Raw genomic sequence first — 27,757 nt, forward strand, 5'->3', positions numbered from 1 at the left:
AATCCAGCCCGGGCCTGCCAAACAACAATGATGGCTGCAACTAAAAAAAAAAAATAGCCAGGCATTATGGCAGGTGCCTGTAGTCCTAGCTACTTGGCAGGGACTACAGAGGCAAGAGAATAGCTTGAGCCCGGAAGTTAGAGGTTGCTGTGAGCTGTGATGTCATGGCACTCTACCCAGGGCGACAGCTTGAGGCTCTATCTCAAAAAAAAAAATAAAGAGAGAAATCAGCGGTGCCTATAGCACAGTGGTATGGCACCAGCCACCTACTCTGAGGGTGGTGGGTTCAAACCCAGCTCCAGGCCAGCTAAAACAACAATGGCAACTGCAACAACAACAACAACAAAATAGTTGGGCACTGTGGCGATTGCCTATAGCTCCAGCTACTTGGGAGGCTGAGACAAGAGAATCACTGAAGCCCAAGAGTTTGAGGTTGCTGTGAGCTGTAACACTATAGAGCTCTATCCAGGGCAACATAGTGAGACTCTGTCTCCAAAAACAAACAAAAAAAATTAAACAGGGCTGAAAAATGGAAAAATAGCCCCATAGCTCACTGAGTGGGGCACCAGCCACAATACACCAACGCTGTGTACACCAATACAACTCCAACCAAAAAATAGCTGGGTGTTATGGCAGGCACCTGTAGTCCCAGCTACTCGGGAGCCTGAGGCAAGAGAATCGCTTAAGCCCAAGAGTTTGAGGTTGCTGTGAGCTGCGATGCCATGCTACTCTGAGGGCAACATAGTAATACTCTGTCTGAAAAAAAAAAAACACTTGATTGATAATAAATTAGTAAAAAAATAAAAGCAACAAAAAACAGATGAGATAGGAAACAAATTGTAAGATCCTAGATTTTATTTAAAATAGATCAGAAAGTACACTAAATGTAAATAGCCTCAATATTCAAATGTAAAGAGTTTGGATCAAAACCCCATGTCATACTTCTTACAAGAGATACACCTTCTATATAAGGATCAATTAGGTGGAACATAAAATGATAGAAAAAACCGTAAATACTAACAAGAAAATGTAGGCAGTAGCTAAGCTAGTAATATAAAACAAAAGAGACTTTAAAGCAAGCAGCATTATTAGAAATGAAGGGAAACATTTCATATGTTTCAGAAGATATAAAAATATGTATATTTTTTGTTTTTTAGAGACAGAGTCTCACTTTGTCACCTTTGGTAGAGTGCTGTGGCATCACAGCTCACAGCAACCTCTAGCTCCTGGGTTTAGGCGATTGTCTTGCCTCAGCCTCCTGAGTAGCAGGGACTACAGGTTCCCACTGGTAACACCCAGCTATTTTTTTGTTGTTGCAGTTTGGCTGGGGCTGGGTTGGAACCCACCACCCTCAGTATATGGGGCTGGCACCCTACTCACTGAACAATAGGCACTGCTCTCTATATAAAAATATTTATTAAACATGTGCTTCTATTAATCAAAAATTGGCAGAATGAAAAGAAGTGGACAAATTCATAGTGGTTATCGTAGCTGATATAGTACAAAAGATCCCTCCCCCCCCAAAAAAGTGAGATAGAAATCTTAATTAACAGAACCGTGACCTGAGTTACATTTATAGACCATACATTCAACAGTCATCAGATTTTTTTTCAAGTGCATGCAGATTGTTTGTCAAAAGACATCATATATTTGACCATAAAGCAAGCCTCAACACACTATCAAATATAAATTACCATTATCAGAAATATAAATGTGTACATCACTGCAGATCCTACACAGACATTAGAAAGGGAAGAAAATATTACAACTTTGTTTAAAAAATGGACTAAATAAGATAATGGAAGATTCCTAGCATAATATAATTTACCATAAGTTAAACAAGAGGAAATAATCTTTGGAATAATCCTTATATACTAAAAACATTGAATCTAAGTTTAATTTGTTTTTTTGGAAATCTCTAGGTTCAGGTGATTTCCTGAGTGAATTCTTCTAAACATTAAAGGAAAAAATATTAGTCTTACTCAAACTTTCCCAAAAAATAGAAAAAAAGGAAGCATTTTTCAGTTTGTTTTATGAAACTACCATAACTTGACACCAAACCCCAAGAAGGACATGATAGGAAAAGACAATTGTAGGCAGTGTCCATAGCTCAGTGGATAGGGCGCTGGCTACATAAACCAAGGCTGGCTGGCGGGTTCGAACAGTGACAACTGCAACAAAAAAATAGCCAGGCATTATGACAGGTGCCTGTGTCCCCGCTACTTGGGAGGCTGAGGCAAGAGAACAGCTTGAGACTCTTGTTTCAAAAAGAAAAAAAAGAAAAGAAAATTGTAGGTCTATTTCTGTCTTACTGACATAGGTATAAGAGTTTTATGTAAAATATTAGCCCCTAGACCCAGCAGTATCTTAAAAAGACAACATCTGCTTTCCAGGTATGCAAAATTAGTTTATTTTTCACAACTCAGTTAATCTAATAGGCCTCATTAATGAATGAAGAAGAGAAATTTTATCTTAGTAGATAGAAAGCATGTGATGAAATTTAACGTCTTTTGTGGTTAAAAAATAAGATCTTTGCTAACTAGGAGTAATAGGAACTTCTTTTTATCTTAGTGTATAGCAAACACCCTTGGCAACTACTGAAATACTTAATTGTGAAATATTAAAAGGTTTCTCTCTGAAATTGGGAATGAGACAATTCACCAAACTTCTATTCAGCCTTATATTGGAGGTGTCGTAGTCAGTGCAGTAGGACCAGAACAAAAAAAGAAAAGGGGAGGAAAGAAGCTGTCATTCAAGAGTTACTTTGGATGCATTGAAAATCCAAAATAATATACAGATAATTTACAGTGAATTTATTAGGTCAGTGTTCAAAAGTTACTTCTGTTTTTATGTATTCAACAATAGAAAATGAAAATTGTGATATTATTTGAAATACAAAGTATCAGATAACTTAGGGATAAACTTGGCATGGCATGTAAAACTTCTAAAATTGACACTGAGATACTAAAGAGAATGTAAATAAATGGAGGGATATAATAGTCTGCATTGATCAGAGACTGTTCATCTATCCTACTAATTGATATATGGATTAAATGCAATTCCAATGCATACCAAGTATCAGAAGGTGTCTGTGTGTTTATGTGTGTATCAGAGAGAGTGGAGAGGGTGGGAAGGGAGAACTCTGAAACTGGTTGTAAAACTTAACATAGGAAAAGCACAGAGCCAAGCTGAGTATCACAAATATTAGCCACCAGACCCAGCAATATGTTAAACAGACAACATCATCTACAGATGCACAGTAGATGTAATGTAAGATATAAAATAATGAGAACTATTTAGAAAATATTACAGAATAGTTTCATAACTTTTGGAATAAGGAAAGAAAGTCTTAAAAAGGGCACAGAAAGTGCTAAGCATAGTGGAAAAATTTGACAAGTTGAGTTACATTAAGACCATCTGTGAATGAGAGATACTATTAAGAAGGTGAAGAACTAAGCCTGATAAATATGTATAAACTTTTTACAAATCTATTAGAGAAAATAGAGGATGACATGTAAGCATGAAAAGGATATCCAAGTGGTCAGTAAACAGATAAAAAGGTAGCCAGCTTCATTAGCCATCAGGAAAATTCTTAAAATTATGATCTAATACCACTTGCATACACCCTAGAATGGCTAAAATGAAAAAAATAGGCAGTACAAAATACTTACAAGGATGCAGAACTCTGATACTGCTGGCAGGTCTGTAAATCGACATATCCACTTCAGTAAACTACCAACACTGAACATATACAAACTCTGTGATCTGTCATTTTCACTCCTTGCTATTGCCTTACATGATTGCATACTTGTTTTCACCAAAAGATAAGAATCTTAATGCAATATTAGTAATAACCCAGAATGAGAAATATCCTAGATTTCCATCAGCCGTTGAATGAATGAATTGTGGTATATTCATAGGATGGAATACCGGACCCACATATGGGTGAATCTAACCCTTTCCCATCCTATGTTGGACTTGGTCAGACATAATGATTTTCTTATTCTGCTCTGATGTCAGAAGACCTCTGACATGTATTTTTGCTGTTACTGCATTTGTTCACCTGCTCCACTGTTAGAGCCTGTCCGAAGCATTTCCTCCTGTAGTATAGACTCTAGCCAACAGGTAGTGCAGGTTGTACTCTCTCAGGATATCCAAGTGATCAGTAAACATACGAAAAGGTACCCAGCTTCAGTGGGTAACAGTGATCAACTGTTGTATTCTCCCTTTTGTGCTTCTGGAAAATGGCAGGGAGAAGACATATAAGAGACAATGGTACTGCATCATGGCTTTTTGAGGACAGTTAGGTTAAAGGAGAGTTTACTGATGGAAGTGAGCATGAAGGAACTCTTCCTATATGTAGTGACATCACTTCCAGCGAATCTGAAGCTAGCGAGGAAGAAGAAAGTGACAATAATATAAAATATATAACAAGTAGCTGGAAAGTTTATCATGATGGTGATGATTTTATAAAGTTCCTGTACTCTGTCACAACAGGGATTCGCTTGTCCTCAAACAGTGTGCTTGGCCAAAACTGAACTTTAATAATTTCCAGCTCTTTTTCTCAGATGATCTTACTGGTGAAATTGTGACTGGGACAAATATGTATGCAGCAGAAAAAATACAGAAGGTGACTCCTCTAATAATAAATGTGGCACTTGTGGAAGAATAATTCATCAGAAGAAATGAAGACATTCTTTGTTGTTATACTGAACATGGCTCTCAATATGAAGGCAATTAGTTGAATATTTTACCAAAGATCGCCTAGACCGAACTCCATTCTTCAAGGATGTTTTCTCTTGTCTCTGTTTTTTCTAAATATTTTGGATACTACATCTAGTTCTTCCTGTCTAAGCTCAAGGGAGTATGTGTACCCGAGGGAGCAAGGAGAAGAATGTTAGTGAGTGTATTGACAATAAATGCAATGAACTTTATGTACCAGGAAGAATTGTGGCTATCGATGAGAGAACAGTAGGTTTCAAAGGAAGGATTCAATTCACGTGCTGCAATCCAAAGAAGCCTACAGAGTTGCATCTCACAAGGGTACATGTGAAATTTACTAGGTATAGAATATAAATGTCTAAACACAATAACTAAGAAAATGCTGTGAAGGCTATGTTAACCAGTTTGATGAAAATATTTCAAATTGTATATAAATTCAGCACATTGTACCCTGTGATTACATTAATGTACACAGCTATGATTTAATAAAAATTAAAAATAAAAAAGAAGCCTACAGAGTGGGGCCTAGGAATTTTTTGCTTATGTGATAAAGAAAAATGGTTTGGTGTTTTCTCACATTCCTATTATTGGCAAAATAACAGAAAGCCTTATTCATCCTGATTTGCCATTTACATCTTGAATAGTGGTTCATTTGGTACAAGTTTTACAAGGTAACATCAAAGTGGTTCAGGCTGTCACATCTATACTGACAGGTTCTACACAAGTCCTCAACTTGCTTGGGAATTGCATAAAATGAAAATACATATTTTTCAAGTGATCTGAAAAAAAAGAAACTTCAGGAATATGAGTTATGTGACAAAAATGATATGCCTCTCATTCCATGACAACAGTTATGGCTTCCAGGAAGGATTTTCCAAGTGATCTGAAAAAAAAGAAACTTCAGGAATATGAGTTATGTGACAAAAATGATATGCCTCTCATTCTATGACAAGAGGTTAGTGACAATGCTGAGTACATTCTTTGGCCCTCAAACACAATTGATCACTGGTTATAGGAAGAAACAGCCTGTTCAATTTGAAAAACTGACAGTTACTTGAGAATACACAAAGTATATGTGGGAAGAGTGGACTGAGCTGGTCAGTACTGTGGATGTTACAGATTTATATAGAGGTCCTACAAGTGGTGGAAAAAAAATTATTCTTCTGACTGATGAAGTTGCAGTTGTAAACAGGTGCATCCTTTGCTCATTTGACAAGAAGAAGAGTGGAGAAAAGTGCAGATACGTCTTATAGGAGAAATCTCCAGTACTCAGTTTAGGAGCAACGTGAGGAACAAATTCAACAAAGAGGGAAGACCATCATCTTCTGACACTGAGGAAAGGGAAGATACATTTTATAATGCAAAATGAAAAAAATCAAAGGATTGATGGTTTATAGCAGAAGAAATAAGAAAGGTGGAAAGAGAGAAACCACTTTCTGTCAGACATGCCAGGAGAAGCCTGGACTTCATCCTGGAGATTGCTTGAAGGAGTATCACACTCAGAAAATTTATAAACCAAAAAAAATTATTTTATGTAACTTCAAATAGATAATAAAATCAACAGGTGAGTTCATATCTAAGATTTCCTCTTTCAAGACTGTAGGATAATTGTAAGTAATCCAACCTTGTTCCTCCCACAAATAAGTAAGAGCTGAGGAGTAATCAGGTGACAGAAAAATTGGATTGAATCTTAAATGTGTAACATTGTGTGAAAACAAACCAGACACAAAAGAATATATACTCAGTGACACCATTCTTGTGAAGTTCATAACAAGGCAAAATTATGTGTTAAAAATCAGGATAGTGGGAGGTGCCTGTGGCTCAAAGGAGTAAGGCGCCAGCCCCATATGCTGGAGGTGGCGGATTCAAACCCAGCCCTGGCCAAAAAAAAAATCAGGACAGTGATGCCACAGCACTCTACCAAGGGTGATAAAGTGAGACTCTGTCTCTTAAAAAAAAAAATCAGGATAATGTCCTATAGTCTCAGCTATTTGGGAGGCTGAGGCAAGAAAATCACTTAAGCCCAAAAGTTTGAGGTTGCTGTGAGCTGTAATGCCACTGCACTCTACCCAGGGGCGACAGCTTAAGGCTCTGTCTCAAAAAAAAAAAAAAAAATCAGGATGGTGATCCCTGATGGTGAGGGGATGGAGGTGCTTCTGCAGTTTTCATAATGTACTCTGTCTTGATTGGGATGCTCATTACACAGATGTGTTAACTTTGAGAAAATTCCCCAGACTACATTTGTGGTTTGCATACTTTCCTGTACATACAGTACATTTTAAGAAGTTTATTTTAAAAGAACAGTGAGGGTACCATCTGTATGCTTTTTACATGGTTTAAGTTTTCCATAATTAAAAGGGAAAACTAATCTGAGGTATTAAAAGTCTGGAAAATGGTTATGTTTGAAAGATTAGTGATGAGGTGGGATTTTAAGAGGCACTTGAGAGGTGCTGGCAATACTCATTTTCTTGATTATGGGTGCTAGTTACATGAGTTGGTGTAGTTGGTGAAAATTCAGTGAGCTGTGATTAGGGTTTATTTACTTTTTTCTATGACTCTTATACTCCAGCAGAAAGTCAGCTTGGTTAAAATAAGAAAGTGAGGAAGAAAAAAATAATGGGAATAGTTAGATGAAGTAAAATTTGCCTAGCATTGATAATTATTGAACCTGGGTGGGTACAAGAGAGAGATTTATTTTTTTCCCCACTATTGTGTGTATTTGAAAAGATCCATAACAATAATTAAGATAAACCATAGGTACAGAAAGCAGGTAACTGGTTGCCTAGAGAGCAAGGATGGTGGAATTGACAGGAGTTGCAGGAAAAGGGGGTTATAGAGAATAATAGGAAAATTTGTGCTTTATGCTTTGAAAGGTGTGTATAAATTTGTGAAAACTAACCGCATAGTCAAATAGTGTTAAAAAAAAAATTAGAAAAGCTAGGTTCCACCCATTCCTGCTACTGTCATTTTCCTGGAAGACTTTCCTGGCAAATACTTAATACTTGCTAAATGAATCAATGAAAAGCTGTGTGCAGCTTGATACTAGTCTGAACTTTTTTTTTCTTGCTACAGAAAATAGTAAATATTATCTTAATTTTTTATAGGCGAGGTACAGATTATTTGAGAAAAGTTTTTCCTTGTATGTAATCAGAGGGTCCACACTTGGAGGCTTCCCTGAGATAAACTATGAGGTACATGAATGTGGTGTGCAAGCAGTTTTTCTGGAGATGAAAAAGTGAGCCACCCAAGGTTCATTCTCAGGCCTGGTTTATCAGCACTTTGACCTTGAGCATTCAATTTACCTGGTGAATGGGAATAATTTATTCTCCCTTTCCAACTTTATGAAGGCATAATTGACAAATAGAAATTGTATATATTTAAGGTGTACAGTGTGATGTTTTGCAATATATGTACACTGTGAAGGGATTACCGCAATCAAACTAGTTAATTTGTCAACCTCATGTAGTTATCTTTTTTGTGTATGATAAGAACTCTTTTACTCTCAGCAAATTTCAAGCATGTAATACATTATTAACTATAATTACTATGCCGTACATTAGCTCTCCAAAATTTATTCATTTTACAATTGAAAATTTGTATTCTTTGACTAGCATCTTCCTGTTTCCCTCACCCCAGTTCCTGTTAACTACCATTCTGCTCTTTATTCTTTGTGTTCTGCTTCTTTCGATACCACATCTAAGTGAGTTCATGTGGTATTTGTCTGTGTCAAATTATTTCACTTAACAATGTCTTCCAGGTTCATCTATGTTGTTACAAATGGCAGGATTTCCTCTTTTAGGCTGAGTAAAATTTCTTTGTGTGTGTATGGGTGGGTGTGCAGGCATGTGTGTATCAGTATAGTCATACACATACCCCTTACGTTTTCTTTATTCATTCATCTGTCAGTGGACACTTAGGTTGTTTCCATATCTTGGCTATCGTGAATAGTGCCACAGTGAACATAGGAGAGTGCACATACTTCTTTGAGATGTTGATTTCAGTTCTTTTGGATAAATACCCAGAATTAGGGTTACCAAAACATATCGTAGTTCTATTTTTAGTTTGTTGAGGCCCCTTCAAAATGGCTCTACCAGTTTACAGTCTCACCAGTAGCATATAGCGGTCTCCACATCTTTCTTCACCAACACTGTTATCATTTGACTTTTCATTAGTAGCCATTCTGACAAATAGGAGGTGTTATCTTGTGGTTTTGATTTGCATTTCTCTGATACTTAGTGATGTTGAGGTCATTTTCACATAACTGTTGGCCATTTACTTATCTTCTTTGGAAAAGTGTATGGTCAGGTCTTTTACCAATTTTTTCTTTTTCTTTCTTTCTTTTTTGTAGAAATGGGCTTCGCTATTGCCTGTCTGGACTCCTGGGCTCAAGATTCTCCCACCAGAGCCTCCCAAAGTGCTGGGATTACAGATGGGAGCCACTGTGCCCAGTCATTTGCACATTTTAAAAATTGGACTATTTGCTGGGCGTGGTGGCTCAGGCCTATAATCCTAGCACTCTGGGAGGCTGAGGTGGGTGGATAGCTTGAGCTCAGGAGTTCAAGACCAGCCTGAGCAAGAGGAGACCCTGTCTCTAAAAATAACAAGGTGTTTGTGGCAGGCGCCTGTAATCCTAGCTACTTGAGAGGCTAAGGCAAGAGGATCGCTTGAGCCCAAGAGATTGAGGTTGCTGTGACCTATGACAGTACAGCACTTGAGTGAGGCAAGAAAGTACAACTCTGTCTCACACAGAATTGTATTTTTTGCTATTGAGTTGTAAGAGTTCCCTATATATTTTGGAAATTAGCCTCCTGGTGGATGTGTGTTTGCAATTTTTTGCTGTTCCATAGTTTACTTGTTCATTTTATTATTTCCTTTAGTGTGCAGAAACTTTTTAGTTTAATATAGTCCCACTTAACTTATTTTTGCTTCTGTGCCTGTGCTTTTGGTGTTATATCATTGTCAAGACGCATGTCAAGGAGCTTTCCCCTTACATTTTCTTCAAAGGTGTTTTTAGTTTCAGGCCTATGTTTTTAAGTCTTTAGTCCATTTTGAGTTGATTTCAGTGTATATTGTGCAAGATTAGATTTAAATGTTAAGAGTGTCCGGTAAGTGCTTGGCACATGAAGATACTCAGTGAAATTTTAAGCTGGAGACATAAATAGATTGGAATGCACACTTCACCTACATTTTTAAGACACAGAGTGCTTGTAGCATACCATTTTACATTCCTAGAGCCTGTAGTGCTTATTTATTAACTCTTTTAAATATTTAATTGACAGCCAAATCCAGAAAAGATAGCTGCTGAAATTACCACTAATTCTGAGTCAGGCTTTCTGGATTCTTTGCATAAAAGTGGTGTTAATAATTGCTCTATGCTCAAATTAGAGCACTTAACCATTTTCTCAATTGCTGTACACTTTAATTTCACATAAATTGCAGTTAATATTAAAAAGCAAGTCATTTTATCATAACAGAATAATAGAGACCTGGTGGGCAAATACTAGAGGACCCAGAATTAGAGGTCTGAATAGGAAAAGGATTTTAGTGATGAAAGTATATGGTTTTGCGAAATTGGTCCTTCATCTTTTCATTCCCTAGTTACTTTTTCTTAAAAGGGAAGAAGGCTGATGTGCATTTGTAGTCTTTTATAAAGAAGAAGAGACTAAGCTGATGACAGGTGTTTGTTTTTAAGGCATTCAATATTGAGTCATCTGATTTGGTAAACCTGTTATGTGCTTAATGGGTCATCACTGTTAAGTTCTTCTAGGGCTCTTGTTTTGAAGAAGTAGCTGGAAATTAGAGGATTTTTATCAAGTTCAGAAATAGATATGACTAATTAAAAAATGTTAGCAGTCAGGATAACTGCAAACAGGATTTACTAAGCTGTTGTTTAAAATTTGTCTTATGTTTGGGGATTCTAACTCCTCTATTTCTTTTTGATAAGAACACTCAAGTGCTCATGTACCCAGCCATTTTACCAATTTTATATATATCACATTTAGATGGTTTTAACCATAAATTCATACGGCTTTAATTTGGATCTTTTACTGCTACATACTATCATCAGGACATTGATTATTTAATCTAATACACTTAGATACTGTTTACCAGTTGTATACCTACTGTATAATTTGATGGATAGAAAAAATAAGATGGTGTAGATGGCCATACTTATATATTATTCAGCTTGTGTCAGAATTAGGACTTTGGTCTTTTGCTTTATATTTTTCACATATGGTTCCTAGACCAACTCTCAAATCTTCAAAATTGTAAACAGGGCTTGCTTAGGATGTTGTTCTCACTAGAAGTCATTGATCATTCTTCATTGTTGTCTAATTCATAAAGTGGATGTCTAAAATCTAATGTATAGAAGCTGAAAACAATTCCCCTCCTCTTATTGCTGTTTTATCCCAACTCTGGAACTAGACCCCTTTAAGTATGATGGTATTTATAAATGTATAATTTAATAGCTCTGCAAAAGGAAAGAAACCTAGAAAAAAATGGGAGAACTCATCCTTTTCTTTAGTAGGAGGTAATGACCTCAACCTTTTAAAATAGTATGTAAACATGTCTGTGTTTCTAAAGGTTGAAATGCAGGAGTTGAAGTTTCTTACTGTATTCCTTTCTAGGAAAAGAAAACTATCCTGTATAAGAAAGGAGGGTTTTTTAAATTCTGCTACTCAGAAAAATGACTTCTTTGATGGTTGCTTAAGGCCTTGATGTTTTTTTTTGGCAATTTGATTTGATGGACATTGACAAGACTTTGGGTTACTATGGCAACTTCTCAGTTTTTATGTAATAATTTAATTCCTATTTCATTGGTTATAATTTAGTTTCAGATGATTTCCCATAGAATGTAATAGTATGTGGGTGGTTCTTAGCCTGACAAATGATCTTTCTAACCTCCTATAAGTACAATATGCCAAAAGTATCCCTATATTCTCTAAAGTTCTAAGCAGAATTATTTGGTATGTAGTCTACTCCATTTGTTTTAATAATTCTCTTTGTTTCACCTTTTCCTGAGTTTATTGTTTAGGGTATTGTTAAGGATATTTTCATTTGGGACATAGAGCTCAGTCACTAGGTTATAAGTTATAATCAATATATAAATATAATCATTTCTTATCAACTTTTTTATTTCTGTTACTAATAGCTAACATTTTTGAGCGATTATACTATGCAAAGTTCATTCTTAAATTACTGTGTATATGAGTTAACTCATTTAACATTTGGTTCTTAGGTTTATTCTATTAATATTTCCATTTTGCAGATGATACTAGCAAGTCTTAGGAGTTTAAAAGATGTGCTCATTTTCTCACAGTTAATAAATCCTGAGACCAGCATTACAACCTAGGTAGTCTGGCTATAGAATTTTCAGTCTTAAGTTTTAAGTTGAATTGTGTACTAGCACATGATTTTATTCTTTGGTATGATATTTATCACTCTTTTTTAATTTTTATTAAATCATAACTGTATACTGATGCATATATGGGTTTCAGTATACTGATTTGATATACAAAATGAAATGCTTACATTGAACTAAGTAACACATCCATTACAATTATACATTATACTCTTTTCTTAATAGTTTTAAAATGTACCATTGCATCATGCACATTAGCTGAGGTTCCCCCAAATACCCTCCTGCCTTCTGCCTCCCTCCTCCCCTCACCTCTCTCTCTTCTTCCTGTCTACTTTCTAGACTATAGTTAATGCTTTTACCATTTGCTTGAATGTGTAGGTGATTATGTATTGATTTCAAAGTAGTATTGAATACACTGGATACTTTTTTTCCCCATTCTTGAGATACTTTACTAAGAAGAATATGTTCCAGCTCCATCCAGGTAAACATAAAAGATGTGAAGTCTCCATCTTTTTTATGGCTGCATAGTATTCCGTGGTGTACATATATCATGGGTGTACGTGGGTCGATGGGCAGTTGGGCTGTTTCTATGTCTTGGCAATTATGAATTGGGTTGCAGTAAACATTCTGGTGCACATGTCTTTGTTGCAAAATGATTTTTGATCATCTGGATATATATCTAGTAGAGGAATTGCAGGATCGAACAGTAGGTCTACTTTTAGTTCCTTAATCTCTGAAGGTCATACTAATATGACCTTCTTCCCAAAAAGGTCATATTTGGCTCGGCGCCTGTGGCTCAAGCGGCTAAGGCGCCAGCCACATACACCTAAGGTGGTGGATTTGAATCCAGCCCTGGCCGCCAAGCAACAATAATGGCTGCAACCAAAAAAGTAGCCGGGCGTTGTGGCGGGCACCTGTGGTCCCAGCTACTTGGGAGGCTGAGGCAGGAGACTCACTTGAGCCCAGGAGTTGGAGGTTGCTGTGAGCAGTGAAGCCATGGCAGTCTACCCAGGGGGACAGCTTGAGGCTCTGTCTCAAAAAAACCCCCCAAAACAAAAAGGTCATATTAGCATTCCCACCAGCAGTGTAGAAGTGTTCCCTTCTCTCCGCATCCACACCATATCACTTTTAGAAATTTTGTTGTCTGCCCTTTTTTATCACTTATTAAATGTGGACATTCCCTTTTGTTATCAAGTGTGTAAGACCAGGTAAACTGTCATAGCTATCATATTTTTTACCAAGATTTTATGAAGACCCTTCATTATTAAAATAATTTCCACTTGCGTTCTGATTAATAACAACAGTAGATATCATTTTTTTCAGTATTAAAATCCTTTACATTCAGTGTTATGACAAAGTGGATTTAGGTAAGTTTTGTGGAGAAATTTCAGGGGAAAATTATTATAGAGGTAAGAAAAACATGAGTTTTAGGAATAGAAAGAAGGCCACTTTGATGAGAGCTCAGAAAGCAAAGGAGATTTGTGAAGAAGGTTAGATATAAGAGTATGACAGAGGTCAGATGATAGAGGACCCACTTTTAATTTTTATCCTGAGAATAGAAGAAGGCCATCAATAGGCTTTAAACATAAGATTTACTTACATTAACAGACTCTGGCTGTACCGTTAATGAGGAAAGAGTGGATCTAGAGGACATTATGAGGGCTGTCCAGAAAGTAGCCAGCTATGTAATGTGAAAATAATATTAACAATGGCTGGATGCTTTTTAGAAAACCCTCTCATAATGGTCTGGGGCAGAGGATGATGGTGTCTTGAACTCTGGAAGATGACAATGAGAAATAGAAATAGACAGATGTGATAGGCATTTAGTAATAAGAATCAGTAGTGCTTGTTAATTGGTTGAATATGAAGAGAGGATAATGAAAAGTTGTATAGGGCTTCTGACTCAAACAACTAGGTAAAGAGGGGAGTGTTATTCATGGCCTAAGCTTTGAGTTGAAGACTACAATTTTAGTGTGGGACAAATGTGTTTGAGATCTTTGTGTCTTAGAAGTGGACGTATTGAATAGGCTGTTTGGATATGTGGATGTAGAGCTCAGATTTGAGAGTAATTAAAGCTATGGATAGATGAGATTTCCTTTATGCCAAAAAGGAAAATACAGAATGACAGATAAGCAGAAAGCCTAGGAAGAAAGCTTGAATTAACATTTCCCATTTTGAGAGAGGAGGGTGAGCTGGAAAGACTACTGTAAAGGAGCAGTGAGGTTGAAGTAGTAGTATGGATGCCAGGGGAAAAGTGAACCTCAGTAAAAAGAACGGGAGCATTTGAGCTGAATGCTATTGAGGGGTTTCGTAAGATAACTGAAGAGATTTAGTTGTATTGATTACCTGAAAGTGATTTGCAAGAACCATTTAGATGGGGTGGTAATTGCAGAAGCTAGGTTGGAATGGTTTGAAAAGAGAGAGAGGAGGATTAATCGAAACCGTCTAAAGTTAGCTATGCCAAACCATAGTGAGTAGATTATGCATACAGCTTATATCCCTATAATGCTGTCATTTATAGTTTACCCTAATAATTTCCCATTTATAGTAAGACTTCTTACCTGTAAACAGCTGAATAGATGTGGTGTCAAAGTTACCAGGGAGAAACATCAAAGTGAGGGAAATGGTTTCAGTGAATGACTGTTCAAGGAGAAGTTCCAGAGCCATTGGGTATTGGAAAATTGCCGTGGGTGGGAGGGACACATTGAGGTCATTTTTTCCTTGTCGTGTAATTGCTTTCTTAAATGTAAAGAACATTCACAGACTTCTTGATACTTTTCAGGTATACTTTTTCCTGTTACTCCTAAAATCATTCACATGCTGTATAGATTATCTTCCTTTCCCAGTAGAGAGGCACTGGGGGAAAACAATAAAAGAATTTTCTCCAAAAGGATTTCATTTAAGTGTTTTTATTTTTCTTAGGAAAAATAGTATTTAGTCACATCAGAGTACCCAAGTCAAAAACAAAATAATAGAGCCTATTATTTCCACTACTTTTTTTTTTTCTTTGAGACAGTCTCACTTTCTAACTCTTGATAGAGTGCTGTGGCAGCATCACACTGCTCACAGCAACCTCCAGCTCTTGGGCTTAGATGATTCTTTTGCCTCAGCCTCCCAAGTAGCTGGGACTACAGGCGCTCACCACAACGCCCGGCTATTTTTTTGTTGCAGTTTGGCCAGGGCCGGGTTTGAGCCTGCTATCTTCGGGATATGGGGCCAGCACCCTACACACAGCTCACAGCAACCTCTGCCTCCTGGGCTCAAGCGATTCTCCTGCCTCAGCCTCCCAAGTAGCTGAGAATATAGGAGCCTGCCACAATGCCTGGCTATATTTTTGGTTGCAGCCATCATGTGTTGTTTGGTGGACCTGGGCTGGATTTGAACCCACCCAGCTCAGGTGTATGTGGCTGGTGCCTAAGCTGCTTGAGCCACAGGTGCCAAGCTTCCACTACTTTTTTAATGTAATATTTGAGAATAGCAGACAACAGAAAAAATATTGTAGGGTAAAAAATCATTTTTTGCAAGCAGTATGATTATAAACTTGGAAAATAAAATTCAGGTGAAAAATCACTGCAAATACATTAAAATAGTAGAAAACAATACCCTGTGTGTAGTATGGTTATAGGCAGAGACTAGAAGGGATAATGGATGAAAACACTTTTTACAACATCAACAATAAAAAGATTAAGGAATAATTTACAAGATGTAGAATATCCCATGTGAAGAAATCATTAAACACTCCGGAGGACAGAAAATAATATTCTATAAATCTGGAAAAGTTGTTCATAAGGAAATTAGACCAAGATGAACCAGAAGAACATAGGAAAAGAACAGTGATAAAATTAGCCTTATCAGATGATAAAGGATATTTTAATGTATTAAGATAGGGTCTTGCAGTATTGCCCAGGCTTTGTCTCAAACTACTGGCCATAAGTGATCCTCTGGCTACCACCTCTCAAAGTGCTAGAATTACAGGCATAAGCCACTATACCCAGCCTCACAGACATTTTAAGGGCTCAATAATTAAAACATTTCGTTTCTGGCTTCTGGATGGTCACACCAGTAGACCAGAATAGAAAGTCTAGAAATTAGTAAGTACCCATGGAACTTATTAGTGTATGATTATGATGATGAAATGTGATAGAGGGAACCTGATCTTCTCTATGAATGGTCTTGGGAAACTGGATATTTATCTGGAAAAACCAGGCTTTATCCATACCTCACGGTCTGTCTCAAGATGAACTCTAAATATATCAGAGACTTAATGTAAAAAATGAAACATAGAGTTTAAACTTACGTGTCTGTGAAAATATGGGCACACTGGAGTGAAAAATTTGTTTTAAACAGCCCTCAAAATCCAATATCCATAAAAGAAAGGATTACGTCTAACCACATAATAACTATTAAATCCCTAGGAGCAAACAACTTCACCCCTATTATTCAAGGGGGGAAAAAGCTAGGAAAAAAATTCTAGAACTCATTATATGTAAAAGACCACCCTCCCTAATAAAGCTCTTATAAGTCATCAAGGAAAAGACTATCAGTCTACCAGAAAAAAAGGTGGATGAAAGGTAAGAGCAGACATTTCATAGAAAATGAAATATAAAATGGTTCAGCCTTGTACTGCAATGTTTTTTCTTCCGTTAAGTGTGCAGTCATCAGTAAGTTTGACAACCTTGTAGTGTATGACAAGGTTATAGGGAAATAGTCACTTGACAGTAATGGAGTCAAATTTGATAATATATTTCAAAAATCACAAATGTATTTATTATTTTTCCAGAAACTGTGTTTCTGGGAATTTATCCCACAAATGTACCTGCAAAGGTGTGAGTTGATGTGTTTACAAAGTTATCCTGTCACACAATTTTAATAGCAAATATTTGGAAATAATAGAGGATTGGTTAAATAAATTATAGTATGTCTATCTTTCCATCAGTGAAAAATATCAGTTGTCAGAAAGAATGAGATTGTTCTTTGTACTGATAAAATCTCCTAGATGCTTTCTTGACTGAATAAAAAAGAAGATAAGAATAGTGAATAAAATGTGCTATTGATCTCAAAGAATAGGAGAAAATGGAAAAGAGACTGTGTATTCAGTTTTGCTTATGTTATGTGAAAATCTGGAAGGAAACACAAAAGTAGTTACGTATGGACCTACCTCCTGTCCAAAGACAGGAGGAAGACATTTTCCTGTGTACTTCTTAAAAAATGTTTGGAACCATGTAGATATATTACCTAATTCATAAACAAGTAAGTATTCTTAATTGGTGAGACTTAAATTTTTTTTGTTTTGTTTTTTTAGAGACAGTCTTACTTTGTCGCCCTCGGTAGAGTGCTGTAGCATCACAGCTCACAGCAACCTCCAACTGCTGGGCTCAGGTGATTATCTTGCCTCAGCCTCCCGAGTAGCTGAGAATATAGGCTTCTGCCGCAATGCCCAGCTATATTACTGTTGCAGTTTGGTCAGGGCCGGGTTCAAACCCGCCACCTTTGGTATATGGTGCGGCGCCTTACCCACTGAGCCACAGGCGCCGCCCTGTGAGACTTAAGTTTTAAAAACTTCAAGAATGGCCAGTTAACCAGAGGGAAAGGAAAAGAGCATTAAAATGGAAGATAGGAAACAAAGATGCAAAGAAAGATGGCAAATACTTAGGAAAGGAGAACAAAAGACAGAAAAGAATAGAAGTGAGAGTTGACAACAGTAGATAATCAAAAAATAATTGGAAGGTGAATTTGTGTTTGCTTTCGTCCTTGGCTGATGTAGCCATCATAATCAGTCTGTTTAGTTTGTGGGTGTGCTGTGAGGGATTGTTTTTAGCAACAAAGAGATGTTAACTCTTTGTACAAGTTAACTTTTAAGATTACTCTTTCTAGTACATTTTTATTAAAGGAAATTTCTTAATGTTGCTTCCAGTTAAATAAGCTGTTTAATTCTTGATCATCTGTTAGAATGCATCAGATAATTTAAACATGGATTTTTTCCAGTTAACTTAAATTGAGTTTAATTTTGAGCTTCTTCTCAATCATTCTGCGTGGTGTCACTTTTTTATTATCATGCTATATTTTTTCATGCAATATTTTATTGAGATATAATTCACGTCAGAAAACTCACTAATTAAAAATACACAATTCAGTACTTTTTAGTATGCTCACAGAGTTGTTTAAACACTAATTTTTAGTATATTTTCATCAACTCCAAAAGAATACCTGTACCTCTTAGTCATTCACCACCATTACCCGCTCCTTTCTAGTCCTGTACCGCCATTAATCACTTTCTGACACTGCAGATTTGCCTTATTATGGACATCTTGTAGAATGTATTTTTATAGCTGAATAATAATCTGCATATTGATACACCACATTTTCATTTGTTCATCAGTTGATGGACATTTGGGCTATTTGTACTTTGGGGCTCTGGTAAGTAATGCTGCTGTAAATGCTCATGAATGAGTTTTTATGTGAGCTTGTATTTTAGGGTCTTGGGTGTGTGCTTAGTAGTGGAGTTGCTAGGTCATATGTTAACTCTGTTGACATTTTGATGTCCTGCAAAATGTTTTCTAAAGCAGCTGCACCATTTTATAATCCTTTACATTCATGCTATTATTTATTTTTGTTTATCTTTAATTTTAGCCATCGTAGTAGATGTGAAGTGGTATCTCATTGTGGTTTAGATTTCTCTAATGATATGATTTTGAGTATCTTTTTAAGAACTGATTGGTCATTTGTATGTCTTCTTTGGAAAAATGACCATTCAAATCCATTGCCCGTTTTAAAATTACTTTATTTATCTGATGTTCAGTTGTTAAGAGTTCATTTTATATTCTGGATACCCTTCCCTTATTAGACACATGATTTGTAAATATTTTATCCCATTCTGTGGATTATCTTTTTACTTTTTAAAAACCATACCATGAAGCTTATCACTTAATCATTTTAAGTGTGTAATTTAGTGACATTGAATGAATACACTTCTCATGTTGTATAACCAAATAGTAACCCCTTTCTTCCCTCCCCAAGTCCTGATGTAACTACTGTTTTATTTTCTGTCTCTCTGAATTTGCATATTTTATTATAGATAAACTCTTATAAGCAGAATTATTCCACATTTGTCTTTTTTCTTTTTCTTTTTTTTAGAGACAGAGTCTTATTCTGTCACCCAGGCTGTAGTACAGTGGCCCAGACATAGCTAACTGCAGCCTCAGACTCCTGTTCTCAGGCAGTCCTCCTGCCTTAGCTTCCCAAGTAGCTGGGACTACAGGCACATGCCACCATACCTGGCTAATTTTTTTATTTTTTATTTTTGTAGAAATGGGGTCTTGCTGGGATACCCAGGCTAGTCTTGGGCTCCTGAGCTCAAGTGACTCTCCTTCTCAGGCCTCCCAAAGCTCTGGGAGAACAGGTGTGAGCCACAGTACTTGGGCCCTGTTTGTCCTTCTGTATCTGACTTCTTTCACTTAGCCCAGCATCTTAAGTTTCATCCATGTTGTAGCATATATCAGAATTTCCTTTTTCTGACTGAATAATAATCCATTGTTTGTACATACCACATTTTTCTATCCACCCTTTGATTGATGGACATCTGGGTTGCTTCTGTCTTTTTGCCATTGTGAATAATGTGGCGATAATGTTGGCAGACAAGTACTACATATCTGTTTGAATCTAGTTTTCAGTTCTTTCAGTGTGTACCCAGGAATGGAATTGCTGGATCATAAGGTAATCTGTATTTAACTTTTTAAGGGATCTTCCAGCTGTTTCCCACAGTAGCATATTTCCTAACTGTCTTTTCATTTTTTTGACAGTATCCTTTGAAGTACAAAAGGCTTTAATTATTTTTTATTTTTCGGGATTCATTGAGGGTACAAAGAATTAGGTTACACTGATTGCATTTGTTAGATAAAGTCCCTCTTATAATTGTGTCACCCCCAAGAAGTGTGCCAAATACCGTGACCCCCCATTTGCCTTCCTCCTCCCTGCTCCCGCTTTCTCATTCCCCTATCCCCCACCATGTATTAGGTCATCTGCTACCTTCATATTAGAATTAAGTACATTGGATTCTTGCTTCTCCAACACTGAGAAGAATGTATTCTGCCTCAATCCAAGTTAATACAAAAGATGTAAAGTCTCCATCTAATAATGGCTGAATAGTATACCATGGTATACATATACTACAGTTTGTTAATCTGTTCCTGGGTTGGTGGGCATTTAGGTGGTTTCCACACTAGGCATCTACCCAGAAGAAAAAAAAATCATTTTGTCATAAGGACATTTGCACTAGACTGTTTATTGCAACTCAAAAGTCTTTCATTTTAATTCTGTTTCTTAAAACTCAATTTTTTGTGCTTTGGGTGTTATCTAAGAAACCAGTGCCTAATCAAGGTCATGAAGATTTATTCCTATACTCTTTTCTAATATTTTTATAGTTAACAGTTCTCACATTTAGGCCTGTGATCCATTTAGAGTTAATTTTTGTTTAAGATGTTAGGTCAGGATCCTTCTTTTGCATGTAGTTATCAAATTGTCACCGTACCATTTGTTTAAAAGACTTATTTTTCCCCATTGAATTGCCTTGGCATCTTTTTAGAAAACCAATTAAACATAAATACAATAATTTATTTTTGGATAGTCAATTTCATTCCTTGACATAGGTAGGTAGATAGATATCTGCCATTAACCATTGCCACATTATCTTGATTACTGTAGCTTTGAAGTGTAAGTTTTAAAAACTAGAAGTGTTGAGTTCTCTTACTTCATATTCTTTCTTGGGATTCTTTGGTTATTCTGATATGAATTTTAAGACTAAGTTGTCAACTTCTGCTCTCCCAGCTTCCATTGCTTCATTATTCATTCATTTAACTCCTTGGCCAAGTTAAGCTATCTTTGTAGTCTCTGAGCATATACTTGGAACCCCAGTGTACAAAAGTGAGCTATTCTGTACTGAATTTTGCGTGCCAAGCTTTGAGCCTTTTTCTATCCAGCAGCAGCCCTTGGAAGTCTCTGTAGAATGCTGAAGAGCTTAGTTAAAAAGCCACTAAAGTCCTGTCAGCCCTAAAATTTGATAACTCTATAGGAATTACATTAGCAGTTAGATTGTTGAACATTGAAAATAATTTACTTGTTGCCAAATTTAATTCTCATCTTAGACACCATTTCTCCTGGACATCTTAATAGTATCTGAACACTTAGGTGCAGTCAGTCCCCAAGTTACAAATGACTTAGGTTCTGTAGGTTGTTCTTGAGTTTGTAAGTTGAAACAGGTACATCATATACCTGTTACTTACAATACCCTCCATTCATAAGTGTAACTCATATGTCAGTGGGATGTTTGTAACTTGGGGACTTACTGTAATAGCCTTCATCCTTAAGGGTGAGTTGTACGTAAGTCAGATGTTTGTAACTCAGGGACTGTCTGTTATTTCCCCCGTTCCCCAAATTTTCTTTCCTTGGCTTCAATTACACATAATCTTAAGTGCAACTTAAATTCCAACACTTTCAAGAAACTTTGCCAAATCATATTAGCTCATAAAAACATTTTTGCTACTAATAATTCACTATAATAGTCATTTGTACCATTCACCTAGAACTTAAGAATTGCACAAGGTGCTTTGAGCTACATAAATATGATTTAGGCTTAGATTCTGATCTAAAGAAATATAGTAGTAGAATAGAGAGGTACACAGTAGTTAATGAGTTGAAAGTAATGAATGCCACAGGAGAAAAACAGATAGATGGAACTATTCCAGAATCCTCTGGAACTTAAGGAAGATAAAGATACCTTCTTTGCCCTGGGAGCCTAGGATAGAGTACCCCAGAAGAAATGGATTAGGTCTTGAAAGACCTTCCTGACTTAGGAACAGCATGAATCAAGGCAAAAGTAGGAAAGCATGAGATGGTAGGTAGTTTGGTTTGATTAAGAAGGGCAGTAGGCTCGGCGCCTGTGGCTCAAGCAGCTAAGGTGCCAGCCACATACACCTGAGCTGGCGGGTTCGAATCCAGCCCGGGCCGCCAAACAACAGTGACGGCTAGCTGGGCATTGTGGTGGGCGCCTGTAGTCCCAGCTACTTGGAAGGTGGAGGCAGGAGAATCGCTTGAGCCCAGGAGTTGGAAGTTGCTGTGAGCTCTTCCAACTCTGCCACAGCACTCTACCCAGGGTGACAGCTTGAGGCTCTGTCTCAAAAAAAAAAGGGGCAATAGTGGGATATAACAATACAAAAGTTAACCAGAGCTGGATGTGGTTTTATTAGTTGTCTTTTTTGGGGGGGGGGGGTTGTTTACTTGTTTAAGAGAGAGAGAGAGACACACACACACATAGAGTCTCACTCTATCTTTCAAGCTAGAGTGCAGTGGCAAGCAACATCATAGCTCACGGCAGCCTCAAACTCCTCGGTTCAAGCAACCCTCCTGTCTTCACCTCCCATGTAGCAGGACTTCAAGCACCTCCCACCATGGCTGCTAATTTTTCTATTTTTAGTAGAGATGGGGTCTTGCTTTTGCTCAGGCTGGTCTCAAACTCCTGAGGCAAGCAATCCTGCTTTGAACTCCAGAGTACTAGGATCACAAGTGTGAGCCACCATGACCAACCTGTTATTTGTCTTTTTATAATGTGTATGTATTGTTTTCCTAATTATGTTATAAATCCTCTGAAGACAAAAAGTATGTCTTAAACTTTTATTCTTCTACAGCAAGGCTATGGGTAGAGGAGCAGTATTCAGTAAAATTTTGTTTAATGTATGAAAGGTAGAAACAGTAGTTTTCTAAACAAGCATTGCTCAAGGTACCTTTTCTTGTCATACCTTTCTGCTTACTTAGAACTGTACTTTAGAGTTCCATAGTAATGGTTCCTTATAGCTGAGGTCCTTAAGGGATTAAAAAAATGGGGATAGGGACAGTTGTATGTCCAATTAACAGTACTCAATTTAATTCATTCCTCCAAATGACAGGAGAAATGATGGTTTGAGCTAAAAAAAAGAATATTAAAAAAAAAACTATGTTTGAAATTGAAGTCTCAAAGCTTTTTTTTTTAAATATTTGTTGTATTGTATTTTCCTGGGATTTAGATTTTATTTAACCACAAATGTTTTAAAAAGAAATTAAGAGTTAAAAAACTGTACCCAAGAATTATGTCGAACTATGATGTGTGAGTGACTTTTTTCTCCTTCAAAATATGTTCTAAAATATTGTTTTGTGTGATTGAAAAAAGTTATAAACATCACCTGCTCTACTGAAGCACTGGTTTGTATTGTTATAAATTCCTGATACTCTTGGTCTCCATGGAAAGAGCATGTTACGTATACGTATAACAAAAAAGCAAGAAAGATGAGCATGTTGCTTTCAGCCCTTTCCAACAGCATATGCTAATTCTTTTCATATTTATAAAGCAATATGTACTTGACAAATTAATTTGAAAAATATACTTAGTGCAGGGGAGACTTTTTGTTATTTCAAAAGAGCAAACAAATTATCATGACTTTCAAAAGCCATTTATTGTAGATTCTTATGGCAAAGCAATTCATTCTTTTTCAATTATATGTTTTGTTTTAAACTTTCTGTGTCATATATTAGGTGAAAAACCATTTCGCTGTGATGAATGTGGTATGAGATTCATACAGAAATATCATATGGAAAGGCATAAGAGAACTCATAGTGGAGAAAAACCTTACCAGTGTGAATACTGTTTACAGGTAAGAGACATGCTTTGAAATTCTTCTATCCTAAGTAAATTACAAAATCCTAATAAGTTATATGAGAAAATATTATTTACTACTAAAACTGAGGAACTTTCTCTCATTGATTAGATTTATTATAGATAATTGGCTCAGTGAATTTATGCGCAATATTTGTGTTATATGTCTTCTTCTTAATTTTTTGTTTCTTTTTTCTCTTCTTGGTTGACCTGAAACACAAACAAAACCCACTACCAACTTCTGAATTCCACAGTATTTTTCCAGAACAGATCGGGTATTGAAACATAAACGTATGTGCCATGAAAATCATGACAAAAAACTAAACAGATGTGCCATCAAAGGTGGCCTTCTGACATCTGAGGAAGATTCTGGCTTTTCTACATCACCAAAAGATAACTCACTGCCAAAAAAGAAAAGGCAGAAAACAGAGAAGAAATCATCAGGAATGGACAAAGAGAGTGCTTTGGACAAATCTGACCTGAAGAAAGACAAAAATGATTACTTGCCCCTTTATTCTTCAAGTACTAAAGTAAAAGATGAGTATATGGTAGCAGAATATGCTGTTGAAATGCCACATTCTTCAGTTGGGGGATCTCATTTAGAAGATGCATCAGGAGAAATACACCCACCTAAATTGGTTCTCAAAAAAATTAATAGTAAGAGAAGTCTGAAACAGCCCTTGGAGCAAAATCAAACAATTTCACCTTTATCCACATACGAAGAAAGCAAAGTTTCAAAGTATGCTTTTGAACTTGTGGATAAACAAGCTTTACTGGACTCAGAAGGCAATGCTGACATCGATCAGGTTGATAATTTGCAAGAGGGGCCTAGTAAACCTGTGCATAGTAGTACTAATTATGACGATGCCATGCAATTTTTGAAGAAGAAGCGGTATCTCCAAGCAGCAAGTAACAACAGCAGGGAATATGCACTCAATGTGGGTACTATAGCTTCTCAGCCTTCAGTAACACAAGCAGCTGTGGCGAGTGTCATTGATGAAAGTACTACAGCATCCATATTAGATTCACAGGCGCTGAATGTGGACATTAAGAATAATCATGACAAAAATGTTATTCCAGATGAGGTACTGCAGACTCTGTTGGATCATTATTCCCATAAAGCTAATGGACAGCATGAGATATCATTCAGTGTTGCGGATACTGAAGTGACTTCTAGCATATCAATAAATTCTTCAGAGGTACCTGAGGTCACCCAGTCAGAGAATGTTGGATCAAGCTCCCAAGCATCCTCATCAGATAAAGCCAACATGTTGCAGGAATATTCAAAATTTTTGCAGCAGGCTTTGGACAGAACTAGCCAAAATGATGCCTATTTGAGTAGCCCGAGCCTTAACTTTGTGACTGATAACCAGACTCTTCCAAGTCAGCCAGCATTCTCTTCCATAGACAAGCAAGTCTATGCCACCATGCCCATCAATAGCTTTCGATCAGGAATGAATTCTCCACTAAGAACAACTCCAGATAAGTCCCACTTTGGACTAATAGTTGGTGATTCACAGCACTCATTTCCCTTTTCAGGTGATGAGACAAACCATGCTTCTGCCACATCAACACAGGACTTTTTGGATCAAGTGACTTCTCAGAAGAAAGCTGAGGCCCAGCCTGTCCACCAAGCTTACCAAATGAGCTCCTTTGAACAGCCCTTCCGTGCTCCATATCATGGATCAAGAGCTGGAATAGCTACTCAATTTAGCACTGCCAATGGACAGGTGAACCTTCGGGGACCAGGGACAAGTGCTGAATTTTCAGAATTTCCCTTGGTGAATGTAAATGATAATAGAGCTGGGATGACATCTTCACCTGATGCCACAACTGGCCAGACTTTTGGCTAAAAAAAATGTGTAAATAATACTGGCACTTTAGAACAGATTAATCAAGAGTGGGGTTACTCTTTGTAAAATGGAGTGCTGTACAGATTTAAGAGCAATGCGTAATAACAAGTTAAGCTGATATGAATAGCAAGATAATCCAATAACTGCATTTTGTTTGGTTAGTCAGCATTCTTTGAACTGCCTTACATGTTGTCACCTTTGTAGAAGCAATGCATTACTTGTTTTAGATCAGAAACTTGCTATTCCACCTACACCAAGTTAAAAAAAAAAAAGACTTTCGCACAATTGTTTCCTAACTGATAACATTGTACATTCTTAGGAGGTTAGTAATTGTGTGAATTTACTCATACTGTTTCTAAGTTTTTCAGCATAGTCATTGCACTTCAGCAGGGAATCTGAATATACTTTACAGAGTGAATTTAAAAAAATTAAATGTCAAGAGATTATGGCTTAAATAAATTAGTGTGTCCTACAGGGGGAAAAAAGAAACCAAGAAACCACCTTTTAAAAAGAATGATATGCCATATACCCTTGATTTTCATTTTGCATTATATTGACATGTGTTTTTTGAAGAAAAAAGTAATAAAAATCTGATAGTCTAAGACTCCACTATTTAAAAGCCTAATTACTTTTAAAATATGCATACTTTCAAAACTTTTACCAAAATACACAACTGTTGAAGCATTCACTTCTCTATGGAAGTATGCGTATTGGTGTCAGTTTCTTTGTACAGTTGTATCTAGATATTTTTTATGATTTTTCATGTGCAGGTATCAAGGTTTTGAAGTTTTAGTAAAAAAAAAAATACTCTGTAGATTACATTCCCAAGAACATAATGCTTACACAAAATGTATATTCCATGTTTTAAAGCTTAATTGTATTTTACTTTACATATCCACTTCAGTTAACATAGAGCACTTAGAATCTATTTGGTATTTTTGATTTCTCAGAGTAAAACTTAGATTTTTAGGTTTGATATGGTTGTGTCATAATCATCTCATTGACAGTTTTAATTTTTGGCAATAAAAGGAAATTGGGGTATCTTTGGAACTGTAAAACCTGGTTTAATCCTTCTCTCTCTAGATTATTGATAGATTGGATAATTAAACAGTATCCAGAGAAACTAAAGAAATGGGCATTTTAATTGCTTATTTTATCTTGAGTTACTTTTCAATGAACACTGCTCATTACAATTTTACAAACCAAAAGTGTTTACTAATTCCAGTAACTACAATTTCTTTTTCAGCTAGATGAGTGATCGGAAATTTTTTGTTGCATTTCAAAATCTAAATAAACTACCGACTTTATCCTTATACCATGAATGTTTTTTTTTTTAATACTTTGTGTTAAAATAATATAGCATGGTACAATAAATAGTGCTTTTTTATACACATATCTATACACACACACTTTTCTGAAGAATGATGGTTTGAGTTACACATTGAACAGTTTTGATTTTTGGAAAATAACATAAGTTATATTGATTCTATTCTCTAATTTGCTCCAACGTTTTTGTTTTTGTACTTTAAATTTCCACCATCTTTGTCACAATGCACATAGTGATTATAGCACCAGGGAAAAATCTAAAATTAATACCCTTTGAAGATGAAACTTTATTGTTAATTTCTATTTTAACTCTTATACTGGCTCTGTAGATCTGCATTCTTTGTTTCAATATAAAATGTTACCATTTAAATTATTATTTTTTTTATTTAATGTTATCCCAATGTTCTCAATAAAGGGAACAAAGAACTATTCACTCTTAACATCCTTCATAATATTCACTTATTTTGAATATATGGATATTTTTCTGATAAGGAATATGAATTATGTTTAATGTGGTTTCCTCTAAGCTTTAGTTAGTACCTTTGCTTGAAATACTAGTTTTCCCATTTGACAGCTTTCTTTGCTGCCAAGTTTTTCAAGAATTTTAGACTTCTTTGAAGTAAATATTTCCGTTCTGCCATAATTGACTCTTAGGATTGGTGTGTTGTACATCACATAATTACAAGAAGGCTTCATTCAGGTGAGATGTTAAAAATGGAACTGTGCCCACCTTACATTAGCATTTGTGTTTTTTACATTGTACTTTTAATGAAAGTAGGAATTCGTTTCCTGAGCTGACTTTTTTAGAGCCTG

At 36.3% G+C, this 27,757-nt stretch overlaps 1 protein-coding gene across 2 annotated transcripts in view; it reads left to right on the top strand.

Annotated features, from left to right (window-relative positions):
- The window catches only part of ZNF148 (zinc finger protein 148), a 172,658-nt gene extending 145,727 nt beyond the window's left edge, over window positions 1–26,931 (top strand). Inside the window, exons 8-9 of one of the 2 annotated variants that reach the window (XM_003795069.3) lie at window positions 23,645–23,763; window positions 24,020–26,931. In XM_003795069.3, the coding sequence (XP_003795117.1) occupies window positions 23,645–23,763; window positions 24,020–25,618 (1,718 nt within the window). In that variant the 3' untranslated portion in view covers window positions 25,619–26,931. The remainder of the gene's footprint in view (window positions 1–23,644; window positions 23,764–24,019) is intronic. The other variant, XM_023516276.1, reaches the window with a different exon arrangement.
- Window positions 26,932–27,757: the final 826 nt, after the last annotated feature.

The sequence above is a fragment of the Otolemur garnettii genome, unplaced genomic scaffold (genome assembly GCF_000181295.1).
Source record: "Otolemur garnettii isolate 467f Iridium unplaced genomic scaffold, OtoGar3 scaffold00089, whole genome shotgun sequence".
Lineage (NCBI taxonomy): Eukaryota > Metazoa > Chordata > Mammalia > Primates > Galagidae > Otolemur > Otolemur garnettii.